General features: G+C 30.3%; 3 protein-coding genes and 1 non-coding gene across 5 annotated transcripts; 1 reads left to right on the forward strand and 3 right to left on the reverse strand.

The window, feature by feature from the left end:
- Positions 1–1,497, reverse strand: AT5G26622 (Beta-galactosidase related protein; the record flags this gene model as incomplete). 2 transcript variants are annotated; one of them, NM_001036867.1, is made up of 2 exons in its annotated part: positions 28–476; positions 617–939. In NM_001036867.1, 2 exons carry the CDS (start codon positions 937–939, stop codon positions 452–454), a joined length of 348 nt encoding a protein of 115 aa, NP_001031944.1. In that variant the 3' UTR covers positions 28–451. The 2 variants fall into 2 exon arrangements, with proteins under 2 accessions (NP_001031945.1, NP_001031944.1); NM_001036868.3 differs by having other exon boundaries at positions 1–1,497.
- A 3,012-nt stretch (positions 1,498–4,509) lies between these two features.
- AT5G26617 (reverse transcriptase-like protein) lies at positions 4,510–5,036 on the forward strand (the record flags this gene model as incomplete). Its single annotated transcript, NM_147919.1, has 2 exons — positions 4,510–4,829; positions 4,928–5,036. The coding sequence occupies 2 exons, from the start codon at positions 4,510–4,512 to the stop codon at positions 5,034–5,036; spliced, it is 429 nt and encodes a 142-aa protein (NP_680224.1).
- A 1,570-nt stretch (positions 5,037–6,606) lies between these two features.
- Positions 6,607–6,703, reverse strand: MIR8177. The gene has a single exon (NR_142745.1). It is a non-coding gene; the product is annotated as a microRNA ath-MIR8177 precursor (primary transcript).
- A 4,041-nt stretch (positions 6,704–10,744) lies between these two features.
- Positions 10,745–11,011, reverse strand: AT5G26620 (uncharacterized protein; the record flags this gene model as incomplete). Its single annotated transcript, NM_180552.1, has 2 exons — positions 10,745–10,962; positions 11,005–11,011. The coding sequence occupies 2 exons, from the start codon at positions 11,009–11,011 to the stop codon at positions 10,745–10,747; spliced, it is 225 nt and encodes a 74-aa protein (NP_850883.1).
- Between the last annotated feature and the right edge of the window lie 3,178 nt (positions 11,012–14,189).

Raw genomic sequence — 14,189 nt, forward strand, 5'->3', positions numbered from 1 at the left:
TTAGTCAAGATATCTTTCTTTTTTTTTCATCAAAAGTTTCTTTTCATTCCATTAGAAAAGATAACAAATATAAAGATAAGAGAAATCTGAAATTCCAAAGTTGAAAGCACAATAATAAAGGGCATACCCCAAAGTTAATACAAGGAAAATAACAAGGTAACAAGAGGTACTCGGCAAGTGATCCTTGAGAGCTTTGAACCAAAAGGTAAGAAGCTTTGTGGAGCATGTGAGGTCAAAGGTTGTCGAGGCTTCTTCCAAGAACAAGTCATTGGATGAACGAATTGCCAATGTCAAGAGACGGAATGGCGTTGATGAAGGGGCTAACGGCAATCTTCTTGTCTGCACAAGGAGAACTACACAACGTAGAGCTTTAGCAGAGGTTTGGACAAAGATGTTGATGTCACATGGATGGGTTAAGGACGATATTCCAAAGATCTTCAAAAGAGCAAACTCATGACTCAATGTATATGAAGAAGCTACACAAAGGGTTTGTAGAAGATAAGTGATAAGCTGTAACAAAATCGGTGGGTCCTCTCTCACATGAAACGAGCCATGGAGATTAAGGAATCCACACACATTTTGTAGTCGGTCTAACACATAGAGACAAAACATAAACCTGAGCTTCACAAATATAGCCGAATGAACCATGGCAAATTGTACAAGAGAGAACACGGTGAGCAAAGGATAAGATGATACATGGTTGAGGAAGCAGCGGTAATCCCCACTCCTTGGAGCCGAGATCATAGTGCCGCGCTGCCTCAACCATTGCAAACGGCCGTGATAATGTAAGCTATCCGAGAGAGTCTTCTTCAAGCTTTGGGAAACTTTGATAGAACTTCTAGGTGATTCTAAAGGGCAGGTTTTCAGATAAATGTTGAGCAAACAGAGCAAAGAGGTATGATATGAGATCAAGTGGCGTCCACAAACCATTGACTCCATGAATCGACACAACTTAAAGCTAAGAGAGGACAACAGACGCTTCACGCAATACCTGGGCTTTTGTAAAAATGAAATTGAAGAGCACCTTTTGAAGTTGGGCCGTAGAAATAAACGGTTTGGGCCTAAGCCCAAATGGCAAGACAAATGGCCCAAGCGGGGGACTTGGAGAAGGATTAGGTTAGAACCGCCGCCGCCGCCGCCGCCGTTTTGCTCCGGTAGTTTCCGTTGGGGATGGGCATCAGAGGGAGTCGAGAGCGTACCAAACTTTATAGATCTGCGAAGAGCAAACCCATACGTTGCAGCTTCGAAGGATAAGGGATAATTGGTAAGGATTGGCTCTTCGGGGTGCCAAAACAGCAGGAGAATCGTTAACAGAGGTTGAAGAGATGAGAGAACAGTCGAGCTCCATCTAACCAATCAAGATATCGATTATCGGGTCAGAGAGCGTTTCCTTGACAGTTCAGTCAAGATATCTAACCAATTAAAAGCCTAAAGTTTCGTTTGGATTTCATGAAAATATTTATTTATAAACGTTTAAGTTTGATAGGTTCACAAAACTTCGTAAACAATGCTTTTGTTGGCTAGGATATTTTCCAACAATTCCACCACTTTTACTGCGTTAATTCACATAAGATAAGTAGTTGGGTGATCAAACTAGTTACGGCATTACGAATAACAGTAGACATATAACTCTTAAGATGCTTACTTAATCTAATGATTCTAAACTAATGATTCATGAATCCTTTTTGAATCCCTAAAATCCAATAATGAAACTATATACTCATAATTGGTAAAAAAATGAAAATAAATATAAAGAATAATGCATAAATAAATCGAAAATATTAAAAAGGAGTGTTATGGAACTCTTCTCTAAATTTAAGAGTATGAAATCATCTCTTTTGAAATCCGTCTAATAGGCCTAGATCTTCTTAGAGTCGGTAGTTTGGCGAAGTCCCAAACAGATTAGGAATACCTTCTCTTTCTTTCTCGGACTGAACTAGTCCCGCGTGAAGGAGTTGGGACAGGTCTATTGGATTCGGACTGTTTGGATTAGACTTCATGAGGACTGGACGGGTCTGGTGCAACGGAGCTGGTTTCGGTGTCTTAGTCCGGTCTTCAAAGGTGTGTCTTTACCCGTACGTGTTCTTATTAGACGAAGCAATCTTTGGGACCGGCCTTATGGCTTGAATGGAAGGCTTGCTAAAGGATAGACTGTTCATAAATGCTTTTGGAATTGGTCTGCTTAGACCGGTCTGAAGTTTTGAAGAGTGGATCAGTCTTAGCCTGATTAATCATGGACCGGTATAATGTCTTGTTCAAGAAAATTAATCCTTTTTACCATTTGACTCAAGTTTTGCATCATTTTCATATGTTTACCTGAAAACATTCTAATATACTAATTAAAACACTAAAAACTCGAATAAAAACACAATGATAAAACACCAAAAACTCGGTTAAAAATTAAAACCTTGATATATCACTTCACTTGAGATTTCATCGTTTTCTGTTTTACACACATTTATTCTTAGTTGCATTGAGATCTAAACGAATTTTCGATATCCAAAATGAATAGCTAATAGTTTCTAACCAAAATCAGAGTTTCTTAAACGGAGGATTGAAATCATTAATTGCATGTATCGTCTCTCTTTCCCTTTAGTATGTTTTGTTTTACTAGGTTTGATTATCAAAGATCAACATATGTTAGTCTTTAACCAAAATAAAATCCTCACGTTACTCAATATCACAAAGATCTTTCGATTCGATATAATTTTTTGACGTAAGTTAATAAGTGATCTCGTGAATGAGATCTTTCGACAACAATTTCAACCAAGATTTCGGTCTTCTTTTTGCTCTTACAGTGTACGATAGAACTTGTTATTCCGATCCTTTATTCATCTAATTATTTAATTCCCATGATTTGGTAAATTAAATAGAAGACAAAAGTTGGTAGAGAAAAAGGAAGAGAGCTTTTAGATGGTTGGTTCTAATACGAAAGACACGAAGGAAGTCATGTCTTGTCCATTTTGACACAAAGCGTTTCAAAGCCAAATTGATGGGCTTGATTTGATTTTTAAATCATGAATCTGTTACTTCAGAACAATTTGTATACAATTATTATAGCCTACTTTTACTCTAGCTTGTCTTTTATTTCTTGTAGGTCTAAGCATAAATAAACCCTATTGAAGAATCTTTAGACCAAATCATGAAATATGGGATAGCACTATTCTTAGATGATTATGTTTCTTGGTTTATAAAATGTGATGTGTTTCGAATGGATGGTCAATAGCATAGATCGAGAAATTACATTACGATTTGGCTGGTTATTGATTCGAGCACGTTAAAAAAAAAGTTCAAACGAATAATTATAGCATGTTCAAAAAAATATCTATAAAAACTATGTCTTCTTAAAATTGTAATTAATTTTTATCCTTGTGTTTTATGTAAAGCTTTTCACTTTAAAAGAAAACGTAACAAATTTTGTAAAAATTAAACTAAAAATTATTTAAATAGGAACATAAACTTTTTTCAATGATTTTATTGTTTTTCAACTGTTATGAGATGCGTACTTTTTCTATCTGTACGTCTAATTTATCAAATAAAAGATTAACATGGTTTAACTTTTGACACTAATCAATTTTAATAACATAACTTTTGTCACTAACCTAAACATAACGGTAGTCAAACTTAACACTTCATTTTATTTTTTTTGGTGGAAACTAAACACTTCATTAAGTTTGAATAACAATGATCAATGAACTAATTGAGCTCATGTAAACCTAAGAACTTATTCGCTAGAAAAAAAAAAATTTGATAACTACTTTTGGCAATAAATAAGTTAAAATCTTTTATTGGTCAAAACGCTTAAGTTTGGATCTTTTATTAGCCAAAATTTGTAAGTTCGGATATTTTTCACTTTTCCCATTTAACTATAGATAATATCGTTAGTTTTTACTAGGTTAGTTTCATTTGGCAAAAGGAAATCATCAAGACAGATTAATCTGGCATTATACTCCTTCAGGCGATTATACGGTGAAGTTGGGATACTGGTTCCTATCTCATGACCCAACGGATATTCGCACCAAACCATTGATACCACACGGCTCTGTAAATTTAAAGAACAAGGTATGGAAACTCCCTATCATTCCCAAAATCAAATATATGTTATGGAGGGCCATATCGAAAGCTTTACCTACATGTTCGAGACTGGTTACAAGAGGCATGAACATCAGTCCATATTGTTCACGATGCTTAACTGAAGAGGAGTCAATATGTCACGTTCTTTTCACCTGTCCTTACGCAATGAGGATATGGAGACTCTCAAACCTTCCTCAACTGACAGGTCTTTCCATTACACATGATGTCGAAGAGAACATTTCATTACTTGATGCATATTATAACAATAATCATACAACACAACAAAAAGTTATTCATTTTTGGCTCATTTGGAAAATTTGGAAGGCTCACAACAATCTTGTGCTCAATAACTACAGAGAATGTCCATCAATGGTAATTCAACAAACAGTCGCAGAAGTATATGACTGGACAACAATTATTAATGGAATGCAAGCAATGTCGCTTCCCGCGAGAATACAGACAAAAGGAAAAACTTCGTGGATGAAACATGCAGCTCCTTTTGTCAAATGCAACTTTGACGCTGGTTTTCAGGAAAATAACGAGCAAGGCATGGGTGGTTGGATTTTACGAGATCATTACGGCGAAGCGAAAGCTTGGGGCTCATCGATTTTGGATCATGTCATCACCCCTTTGGACGCAGAAACAAAAGCTCTCATTGTGGCAATGCAACAAGTCTGGATAAGAGGTTACAAACTGGTTCAATTTGAAGGTGGTTGCGAGGTGCTCATCAATGCGATCAATGGCAAATCTTCTCGGTGTGAAATTGCTAGTCTTCTGCATGATATAGATTATTGGTCTTCAAAATTTTCATCAGTTACTTTTAGATTCACTAATCGCCTATGTAACAATATAGCTCATCATCTAGTTTCTCTTCAGAGTTCACAAAATCAGTCTTTCAAGCAGATTCATGTAATCAGCCACAATGGCTAACAAACCTTCTTTGTAAAGATTTGCAGTCTTGAATAAAATTCAGTTTGCAGAAAAAAAAAAAAAAACCCTGCAATATCGTGTGGAAAGTCATTTTGAATAATTTTTTGTGTTATGTATTGATTTATAAAAAATATTTGATTGTGTTTATGTAATAAGTTACTACGATAATATATTCAAATATTTTAATTATTACATAAATTCTACCAAGTTTAACGTTATACCATAAATATTTTCAAAAGATTTTTAAAAGTATTTCTGAATAAAATTGTAAAAAAAAGAATTATGATTAAAAACATTATCTTATAAAGTTAAGAATATTTTTATTAACAAATACATAACAAAGAAATATAAGAAAGAAAAGACATTCCAAAACATCTTGTAGGAAAGTGATAAAATAAAATTCTAAACTGGGAAAATCGGATTAAACCGGAGTTTGATCAGCAACCGGTTCGTTTGAAATTGCAAATTTTCTCCCAAATTTGGGAATTGAATAATTTCTTTTTTTCATCTCTGTGAATGAATTATGATCATAACTTTGTGAAGGTTAATAGAATTTTTATGCACCTCAACGAGAAAATTTATTCCATCGCCCGAAACGGACCTATTGAATTCGTCATATAAAACATTATGACGAAACAATGCAATGAAATATAGTTAAGAGACATAACTTTAAATGAAAAATGCAACTATAAAGGCACGACTGTAAAATAAAAAAAATACAACTGTAATTGAACAATATAACTGTTGAAAAAAATAACCGTACATATTTTTACGAAAAGATGCGATAAAAAAACACAACCGAGAAAAATAATTGTCAATATTTTGACAGAAAGTTACGATAAAAAATACAACCAGAAAAAATAACCATCGTTAATAAAAAGTTGAGATAAAATAAAACAAAATAAAATAATAATCATCAATATATAAATGAAAAGTTGAAATAAAAAAAAACATAACCAAACAATAGCATAAATAGTCACTAGCATGGATCGAGAAATTACGCTAGTTATTGACTTAAACACGTAAAAAAGAAAGTAAAAACAAATAATTATTTATGATCATTTTTCTTTCTATAATGATATATTTATGAAATTATAGCAAAATTTTATATACTGACTGATTTGGCCCGCCGTCTTGACGAAACATTGGGTAGTGTTAAAAGGTTAGTTCCATCGATACTCCACTTTCATAACAATTTGCCATTTTGATTTAGAACCAGATCAAGAATACTTGTTATGGTTCAAAAACTAATTATTCAATAAAGCTAAGCACCATATTCTAAATATCCTGTACTAGAGTCTCTAGACATTGACACTTTCTCTATGCATCAGACAAAAAATCTAGGCATTACGAATATCTCTATTTAAAAGTGAATCTTAGATTGTCTTTCAAATCTAAAACAACTCAAAACCATCAATAGCTAGACACAAAAACATGAATCTCTATTTTGTCGACTTGGTCGAATATGATCTTCAAAATAGGTCAAAACTTTAACCAATAAAAAAAAGTTAAGACCAAAGCCAAATAATTTTTTAAAAACATTCAGTTTAGTATTTGACCAAACCGAGGTTAATTATCCAACAAGCTAATTTTTATTAATTAATATGAACTATGTAATTCATTATAATTTGGGAACTAAGCCAAATCATATATATGAAAGTTGGTTAACTCTCTCCGTATAAATGACACATCATCACACAACAAAATGACATATGTCATTCGATGTTTTTTAAATTAATAAAACTAATAAAATTAAATAAGCAAATTAAATGTATAATCAATCCTACTCTTAACTGATTTCTCCAAAGTAAAAATAAAAAAATAAAATTATGTAAACAAATTAAGTACTACTTTCGTTATATTCTTTTTATTTTCTTATTTTTTATTATCAATGACTAATTTTTTTTTTGTTGTAGTTGTTTGCTACCTAACCTCTTATTAGTTTAGTAATTTAATTTTGAGTCTTTGATAACTTTAACATTCAAGTTTTTTCAAATAATAAACCTTCAAAATATTAGACCTACCAAATAATGTGATACACGATCATTTCTCTCATATTGATATATGCAATGACAGAAAATCTAAAAGTATTGACTTTAATGATACTTTAATTTTTGCTTTCTTTTTATTTTTTTCATATGAATACTCTTGAAATCTTATTCATTTTATATCAATTCTATATATTTAATCATGAGCCTATAACAATGTTGTTGGAGTATTATATCTGGAGAATAAATAAAACCATAAATAGTTTATTTATAATCAAGTTGAACAATTTTTAAATCATCAAAGACACGATCATTTTTCTAATATTGATATATGCAATGGCAAAAGATTTAAAAGTGTTGATTTCAATGACGATCAATTTTTGTTATCTTTTTATTTTTTTGTACGAATACTCTTCAGACCTTTGTCAGTTGATGTTAATGCAAACTTTAATTATGAGTGTATCACAATGTTGTTGAAGTACATAAAATAAGGAATTGATTTATTTATAATCGAGTTAGGAAAATTTTAAACCACAAAAGTAACATAATTACACAGAATTGTATCAAAATATCATTAATGTTGTTATATGTATTCATGAAATGAAAAAATATTAAAATCTTATAAATAATAAGCTTTATACACAAAATATATAAATTGATATTTCGAGTCACAAATAAATCTAACCATAAAAATTGTAAATATTATGAATCTAATTTTATTAACAATACAAGAATAAACAAATAGAAAATATAAATTAGCATAAAGAACAATCAATGTATTTTTTTTTAACAATTTTCAAAACAAACCTACGCGTACCGTGGATACTCATCTAGTAAAAAGAAAAGCAAATGAATGTCAGTTTTGTTGCTTTGTTTATAATTTTCCGTTATAGCCATAAGATTATGGATTTTCAGTATATTATTTTTTTAATACAAGACCAATTTGAAAGATTTAATTGATCCGCAAATAAGTTTCCTTGAATGAAATACTTATGTTTGAATGTATTTTTTTTAATATATGTAAGTTCAAGCTCAAATGCTCTATTTTTTAAAGACGGGATCCACATCAGATTACATTTATCTCATTTGGAAAAAAGATCTTTTTTGATGGACGTCGAACCCAACATCTCCACCTAGAAGATTTACCATTGCGATAACAGCACGTTAGTATATTTGAATGTGTTACCCAAAATTTTTAAAACATTTATATGAATTCTATTTTTTTGTCATCATTGAATTGGGAAGGCCGATTTATAATGCGATCTAATGGAAGCGAATTTCGATAGGCAGGCTGCAGAGATGGACCGTTAACCACTTGATCAAAAGCAATTCCATTTTAAATTAATTGTTGTTTTATCATTGTTTGTTTGTTTAATTTATCATTGTGTGTTTGTTTAAAAACAAATGTCATTTTGATTTTAACATAAAATTTGCATATGATACATAATTTAACAAAGGAAAAAAGTACAAAAAAAAAGAACATAATGCCAAAATTCAACTTCCATTTTTTTTTTTTTAACGGCACTTATTATGAAGCGGACAGAATTTTTCATAGATAATTTCGAATATTGAGGTATTATCTATCTCAATGACTTGTCAATTAATTTTTCCCGATTTAAGTGAATCTCTTTCATTTGTTAAGACTGGGAAACTAATAAGAATCAAACCCATAAAAAAAGTTATTAAGTTTAAGATGTGACTGTAATTACTACTTAATATTCTTCTCAGTTTGCATGTGGTCTTCCATCATCTATTGCATTGTGCGGTTGTTGGTATAACCAACAGATCGAGTAAAACTTAGCTTTACTTATTTGCATTAGGAGAATCGTACATTATTCTCTTTACTATTCTAATATCGTTCATTCATTTTATTTTTTTTTGTTTCTGCTTCTTCATTTGTTTTGTAAATTTGTAATTGAATTATATTGCTGCAAAATCCTTAGCTTGAGAAATAATAGGTTAACTTTTGGTTTCTTGACTTTTATGTGACCCATTGCTTGATCTCAACCTTTTTTTGAGCCATTTTAATGATCTAATAACCGGTTGGCCTCGAATCATATAATATTTCACTTTGCTGATAAATTTATTTCGGACTATTTTCCCTTTGTCATTTTGTTCGCAAAGTATATTGTATACCTAAATATTAAACTTTGTTTTGGCTAATCAAATATTATTTCGAAAGTTTTTTGGTTGAACAGTGTAGGTTTATAGAATTGGATGATCTTATTGATATGAAGCAGTACACTATTTATACAAAGAGTAGACTTTAATTACTACTTTAGGTTAAGAGTCAAGCTAGGTTAAGGAGATTGACATATAAGTCCTTTACATAAATGTACCATAGTATATGCGTATCCTAATAAACAGAACTAAAATAATTGTTGAATCATACCTTGCCCGACCGGGTTTGTAGTTTTGACCGATGTAATTGAGTAAAAAGAAAAAAGATGGTTCTTATTGTTCAGGTAAAGCAATATTCATAAAGATCAAGTTAATCAGCCAATTTACATAGATATATATTGGCTATGAGCGAATTATTCAACTGCAAAGATACTGCAGCTAACACTCCAATATCTTTTTATTATTCCTATGTTATTTTAAGAAAAATAGAAAGTTGAGGTTGTGTTTGTGGGTGTGGGTGTGTGTGTACCACGACCATAAAACTACTGTTTTAATTTAACTGGTTTGTCTGTATTATATAAACGATGATTTATACTTCATTAATTTATAGTTTTTTTTTGTGTTTCCTATTCTATTATAGAGAATAGGATTGATGAATTTAGTTATACCCCTATGTATATACTTTATTCAAGATCTATGCTGTAAGAAAATTCGAACTAATTTAATAGTTTCTTCGGTTTGCGTCTTATATACTACTAAGATAATATCTCTCTTTTAAGTGAGTACTATTATTAAATTTTAAAAATGGGAAAACAAAAGGATAGTTGCATAACAATAATTGGTAAAGGAAGGTGAGAGGGATGAAGAAAGAAAAGCTAAGGAATCAATGTACTCTAAGAAATGTACCTTTGTGTACAAACTACAATATATGTGGGAACATAATATCATCCACATATTGTTCTAGATTCTACAGCTAGCTCCCAAATCTTTTTGTTCTTATTTTATTAATCTCAATATTTATTATCATTACTTACTTCCTATTTACTATAGTAAAAATGTAACAAAGTAACAAATAAAAGAAATGACATATTGGCCGCAAAAACCCAATATATAATAAGATTAATTAAGGACTTCCTGATTTTGTGATGGTTTATAGTAGCTAAACTGTTTAACCAACGGATAAGTATCGTGGACTTGTTAGTGCAAGTACTTACTAAGCTAGAGATAGATGTACATGGATCATTATTTAGCGTAAGATCTTAATTTTCACTAGCTAGACTACTCATATCAATGTAAATATATAATATTAATGCTCGACATGTTGTTCTTGATCATATGTCATATACCAAGGGAATTTTTGTTAGAGTATAGTTGTTATCGATAATAAGATAATATTCAACACATAAAATAGGTGTAAATTGCATATTATAAAGTTCAAGCTGTCGAATTCATTTAAAACACTAATGTAACCTACATATAAGACATTTTATAAACAAATCATCGTAAGGATAATCATCAACACAAATCGAAAAGAAAAGACATATACATAGCAAACCAAACTAAATCATCCCCTAGGCCTTCTTTCATTCATCATCATCATGATCATGGTGATTATGATGATGATGAGATGACTAGTCATGATGGGATTGGCAAGGAGGAAGAGTTTGGCGTTCGGACTCAGAGACACGAGAGGCATGGAACTTGGCGATGAAGGCAGAAGCTTTACGGTCAATACCTGGCTCAGCTACCCAATAACGCTTGTCCTCGTCGCTGGCCCATGCCTTTCTTGTGTAAATGACGTCGTCCCATGATGCATCAGCTTCAACTCTATGATGAGACGATCTTCTTGCTTTAAAGAAGCTAAAGAGCGAGAACTTCTTTCTGCCTTGACCTCCCATGAGAGACAGAACAAGAACAGCAATTAAGAATGAAGAAAAAGAAATGTAAATTTCGTAGATAGTGTGTAATTTGATGTGTTTATGGAGAGATGGGTTTTGGGATGTATTTATAGGATGCTTGAGGCAAAACAGCTTTTTGTAAGGGCACTTTTGGATCCGGTTTGGTTCGAATCTTGGTTGGTCCTTTTTAGAAGTTATCAAAACCGAAATAAAGTTTGGTTTAGTTTGTGTTATTTCGTTTAAGTTGTCCCACATGCTTTTCATGTATCGCTTGTAATTATTTGTACCTATTCTTTTATGAGAATATGTTTATATAGCTAACAAAATAGCTATCTATAAATAAATTAGGTGAAAGATTATTTAGGTGAAACGTGAGCGTAAAACCGTAGACAAGAAAAATTAAAAGTTAACACTACTTTTGTCTCTCTCTCATTTTACCCTAACATGACTTTCTAGTCACTGTTCATGTAAAATTATAAATTCTAAGTTTATACAACATTATATGATTTTTTCCCTGAAAAAACTATAATATTACATGTTATATATGAACAAAACGATGATCACAATACAAATTTAATATTTTTATGGTAAGCAATTCAAATAAATATTTTTACGGTTGCATCTTTTAACCGTAATGTTTGGTATAGGTTTTTAAAAATATGGTTTACGGTTCTATTTTAAAAAACCAATTGTATATATGTTTATTTAGAGTTGTGTCTTTTCACCATGTTTTAAGTCGTGTTTTCCATCAAAACAAAATTATTCTAACAGTTGTGTCTTTTACAAACAGTTATGTTGTGTAGATTAAACGTTCATGTCTTTTTCAATTCTAGAAATATTTTTCTTCCTTCTTAAAAAGATTAGGTATAAGTATTATTACTTTTTATTTCATACATTTCTATATAAAGTTGCATCCCTTCACTATCTAGCATTCATATCTATATTTCGTTATCTATATTATTATCTACTTTTCGTAAATAACTATTACTTTTGACTATTTGTTAAAAGCATCATGGATGTTTCTGATGACAACGAGAAAGTATAAGGGATATTTTATGAATTCCCAAGCGCACCACCATTAAATGAAGTACCAAGACTAGAGATTTGAGACTATCCTTTTTTTCTCTTGGTGTTAGAATAAGAAGATGTGTTATGAAATATGGTGAAAACATAAATGCCATCTCTCTTGAAATGGTCAAGAGAATATGGATCAAAGAAGCAAAATGGTTGCAAGTTTGTTATTATCATCAGTAGGTCATGGGTTCGATCCTCAGAGTATATGTTTTCTTTTTTTCTTTGAGTGAATATAAAACGATGTTGCTTGGTTCAATGGAGACTGTTAACACAAAATAAACTCTGTTAACAAAAATTTAACGTCATGCCCGAAATGGCCTACTCAACAAAAGTTGCTCATTTTTCAAAAAGTCAAACCAAAGTTTAAGATTTTTATGGCCTTTCGAAAGTTTATACTTTTTCATTCCAAATTCGAAAATTCACGTTTTTTCGACATTTTTCCTAAAAATAATCAAGCTTATAATAAAGTTCATGTCATTGCTAATTCTTTGATATTGCACTAAGAAAGTTTGAAAAATCGTTGTTTGGAACTATACTTTTGAAAGTTTCTACCTTAATTGAAATTAGCATGACTTTCAAAGCAATTCTATGAATTTTAGACTTTTAATGAATTTAACTTTCTCATTAGGGGTTTGAGATACTTGACCATAATTTTACTTTACTATTCGATCCATCTTATTCTCTTTTAACACTCTTTTGTTGACCCGAATGGTCACTTTCTTTCTTAATATGGTTCCATAGCTAACCTTGAACATTGTTTTGAACCCATGGGTACTGATCTTTCTTTAATCCCAAACCACAAGCTTTCATAACTGATAGTCCATCAAACTCAATTCAACCTTTTATACCTTGAAGTCCCTATTTTTTTTTGTTTTTTTTTTGTTAATTTCTTGAGGTTCGATTTCTATCTACATATACATTTTTGCAGCCACTTTAACAAATAAATCCCCTACTTGACACTTATTTACAATGGCATGTCATTAACATTTATTGTTTTACTAAACTTATTTTTAAATCTAAATATAAAATCTATTATGTTACTAAAATTTAGGAAACTAAAAAAAAAAATCACAAAAACGTTTAAATCTTTTCAATTAGCATTAATCACCCTGATTTTCGTTTTAAATCATTTATTTTCAGTTAATAAAATAAATCAAATCTTATATTACAATATATGCTTTAATATTTTCATTAAAAATTTAATTACGTAATAAAAATTTGAAACCCAAATTATTTCTCAATCCATACTTTTCGTTTTAAATTTGCAATTGTACAAAAAAAAATTGTTCTTTTTTCTGGGATAAATAAATTGTACATGTATTAAGTTGATATTGTTGATTCAAATAATATTAACAAAATGACAAAATTTAGGTTATTAAAATAAAAAATAGTTAGTCAAAAACAAGTATATCAATCCCAAATTATGATTAAACTAAATATTTATTTATAATAATTTTTACCAAAAATTAACATTATATATATTAAAAATTTGAAGTACCTTTTTAAAGTACTTTTGTGTTAGTAAAGTAAGAATTTACAAAGAATGGCATTACACTAAAGTCAAAAACAGTTATTATTTTTAAAGAATATTAATGATATATTTTAACTTTATGAAACATTATTAATATTTAAACATAAAAAAATCAAAATATCATGAGACGAGAAGTATAGCAGGACGGGTTTGGATTGATATGAAATACAGCGAGACGGGTTTGGATTGATATAACACATGTTAAATATTTATTTTATTATTTTATCATCACTAATTTTTTTAATTACAATATTAATATAAAATTATATAACTTTAATACTAAATATAAAACCATAAAATTTAATTTTATTATATATGAAAAAATATTTGCCCCGTGGTGTACCACGGGTTAAATTCTAGTTTACTACATATTTTTCTTGCAGTTAGAAGTTGAAATAGTATTCAATTTTGTTTACAATCAATAGCTAACTTAAGAAGTTAGCATTGAGTTGCCAAAAATCATTAATACTACATATAACATAACATAGAATATTTTTCCTCTAACACAATTAAATTATTTCGTCGAACTCATCCATCAGGTAATGAGCTATATTTTCGGTTAATTATTTTTCC

This window comes from Arabidopsis thaliana, chromosome 5, assembly GCF_000001735.4.
Source record: "Arabidopsis thaliana chromosome 5, partial sequence".
NCBI classification, from domain to species: Eukaryota; Viridiplantae; Streptophyta; class Magnoliopsida; order Brassicales; family Brassicaceae; genus Arabidopsis; species Arabidopsis thaliana.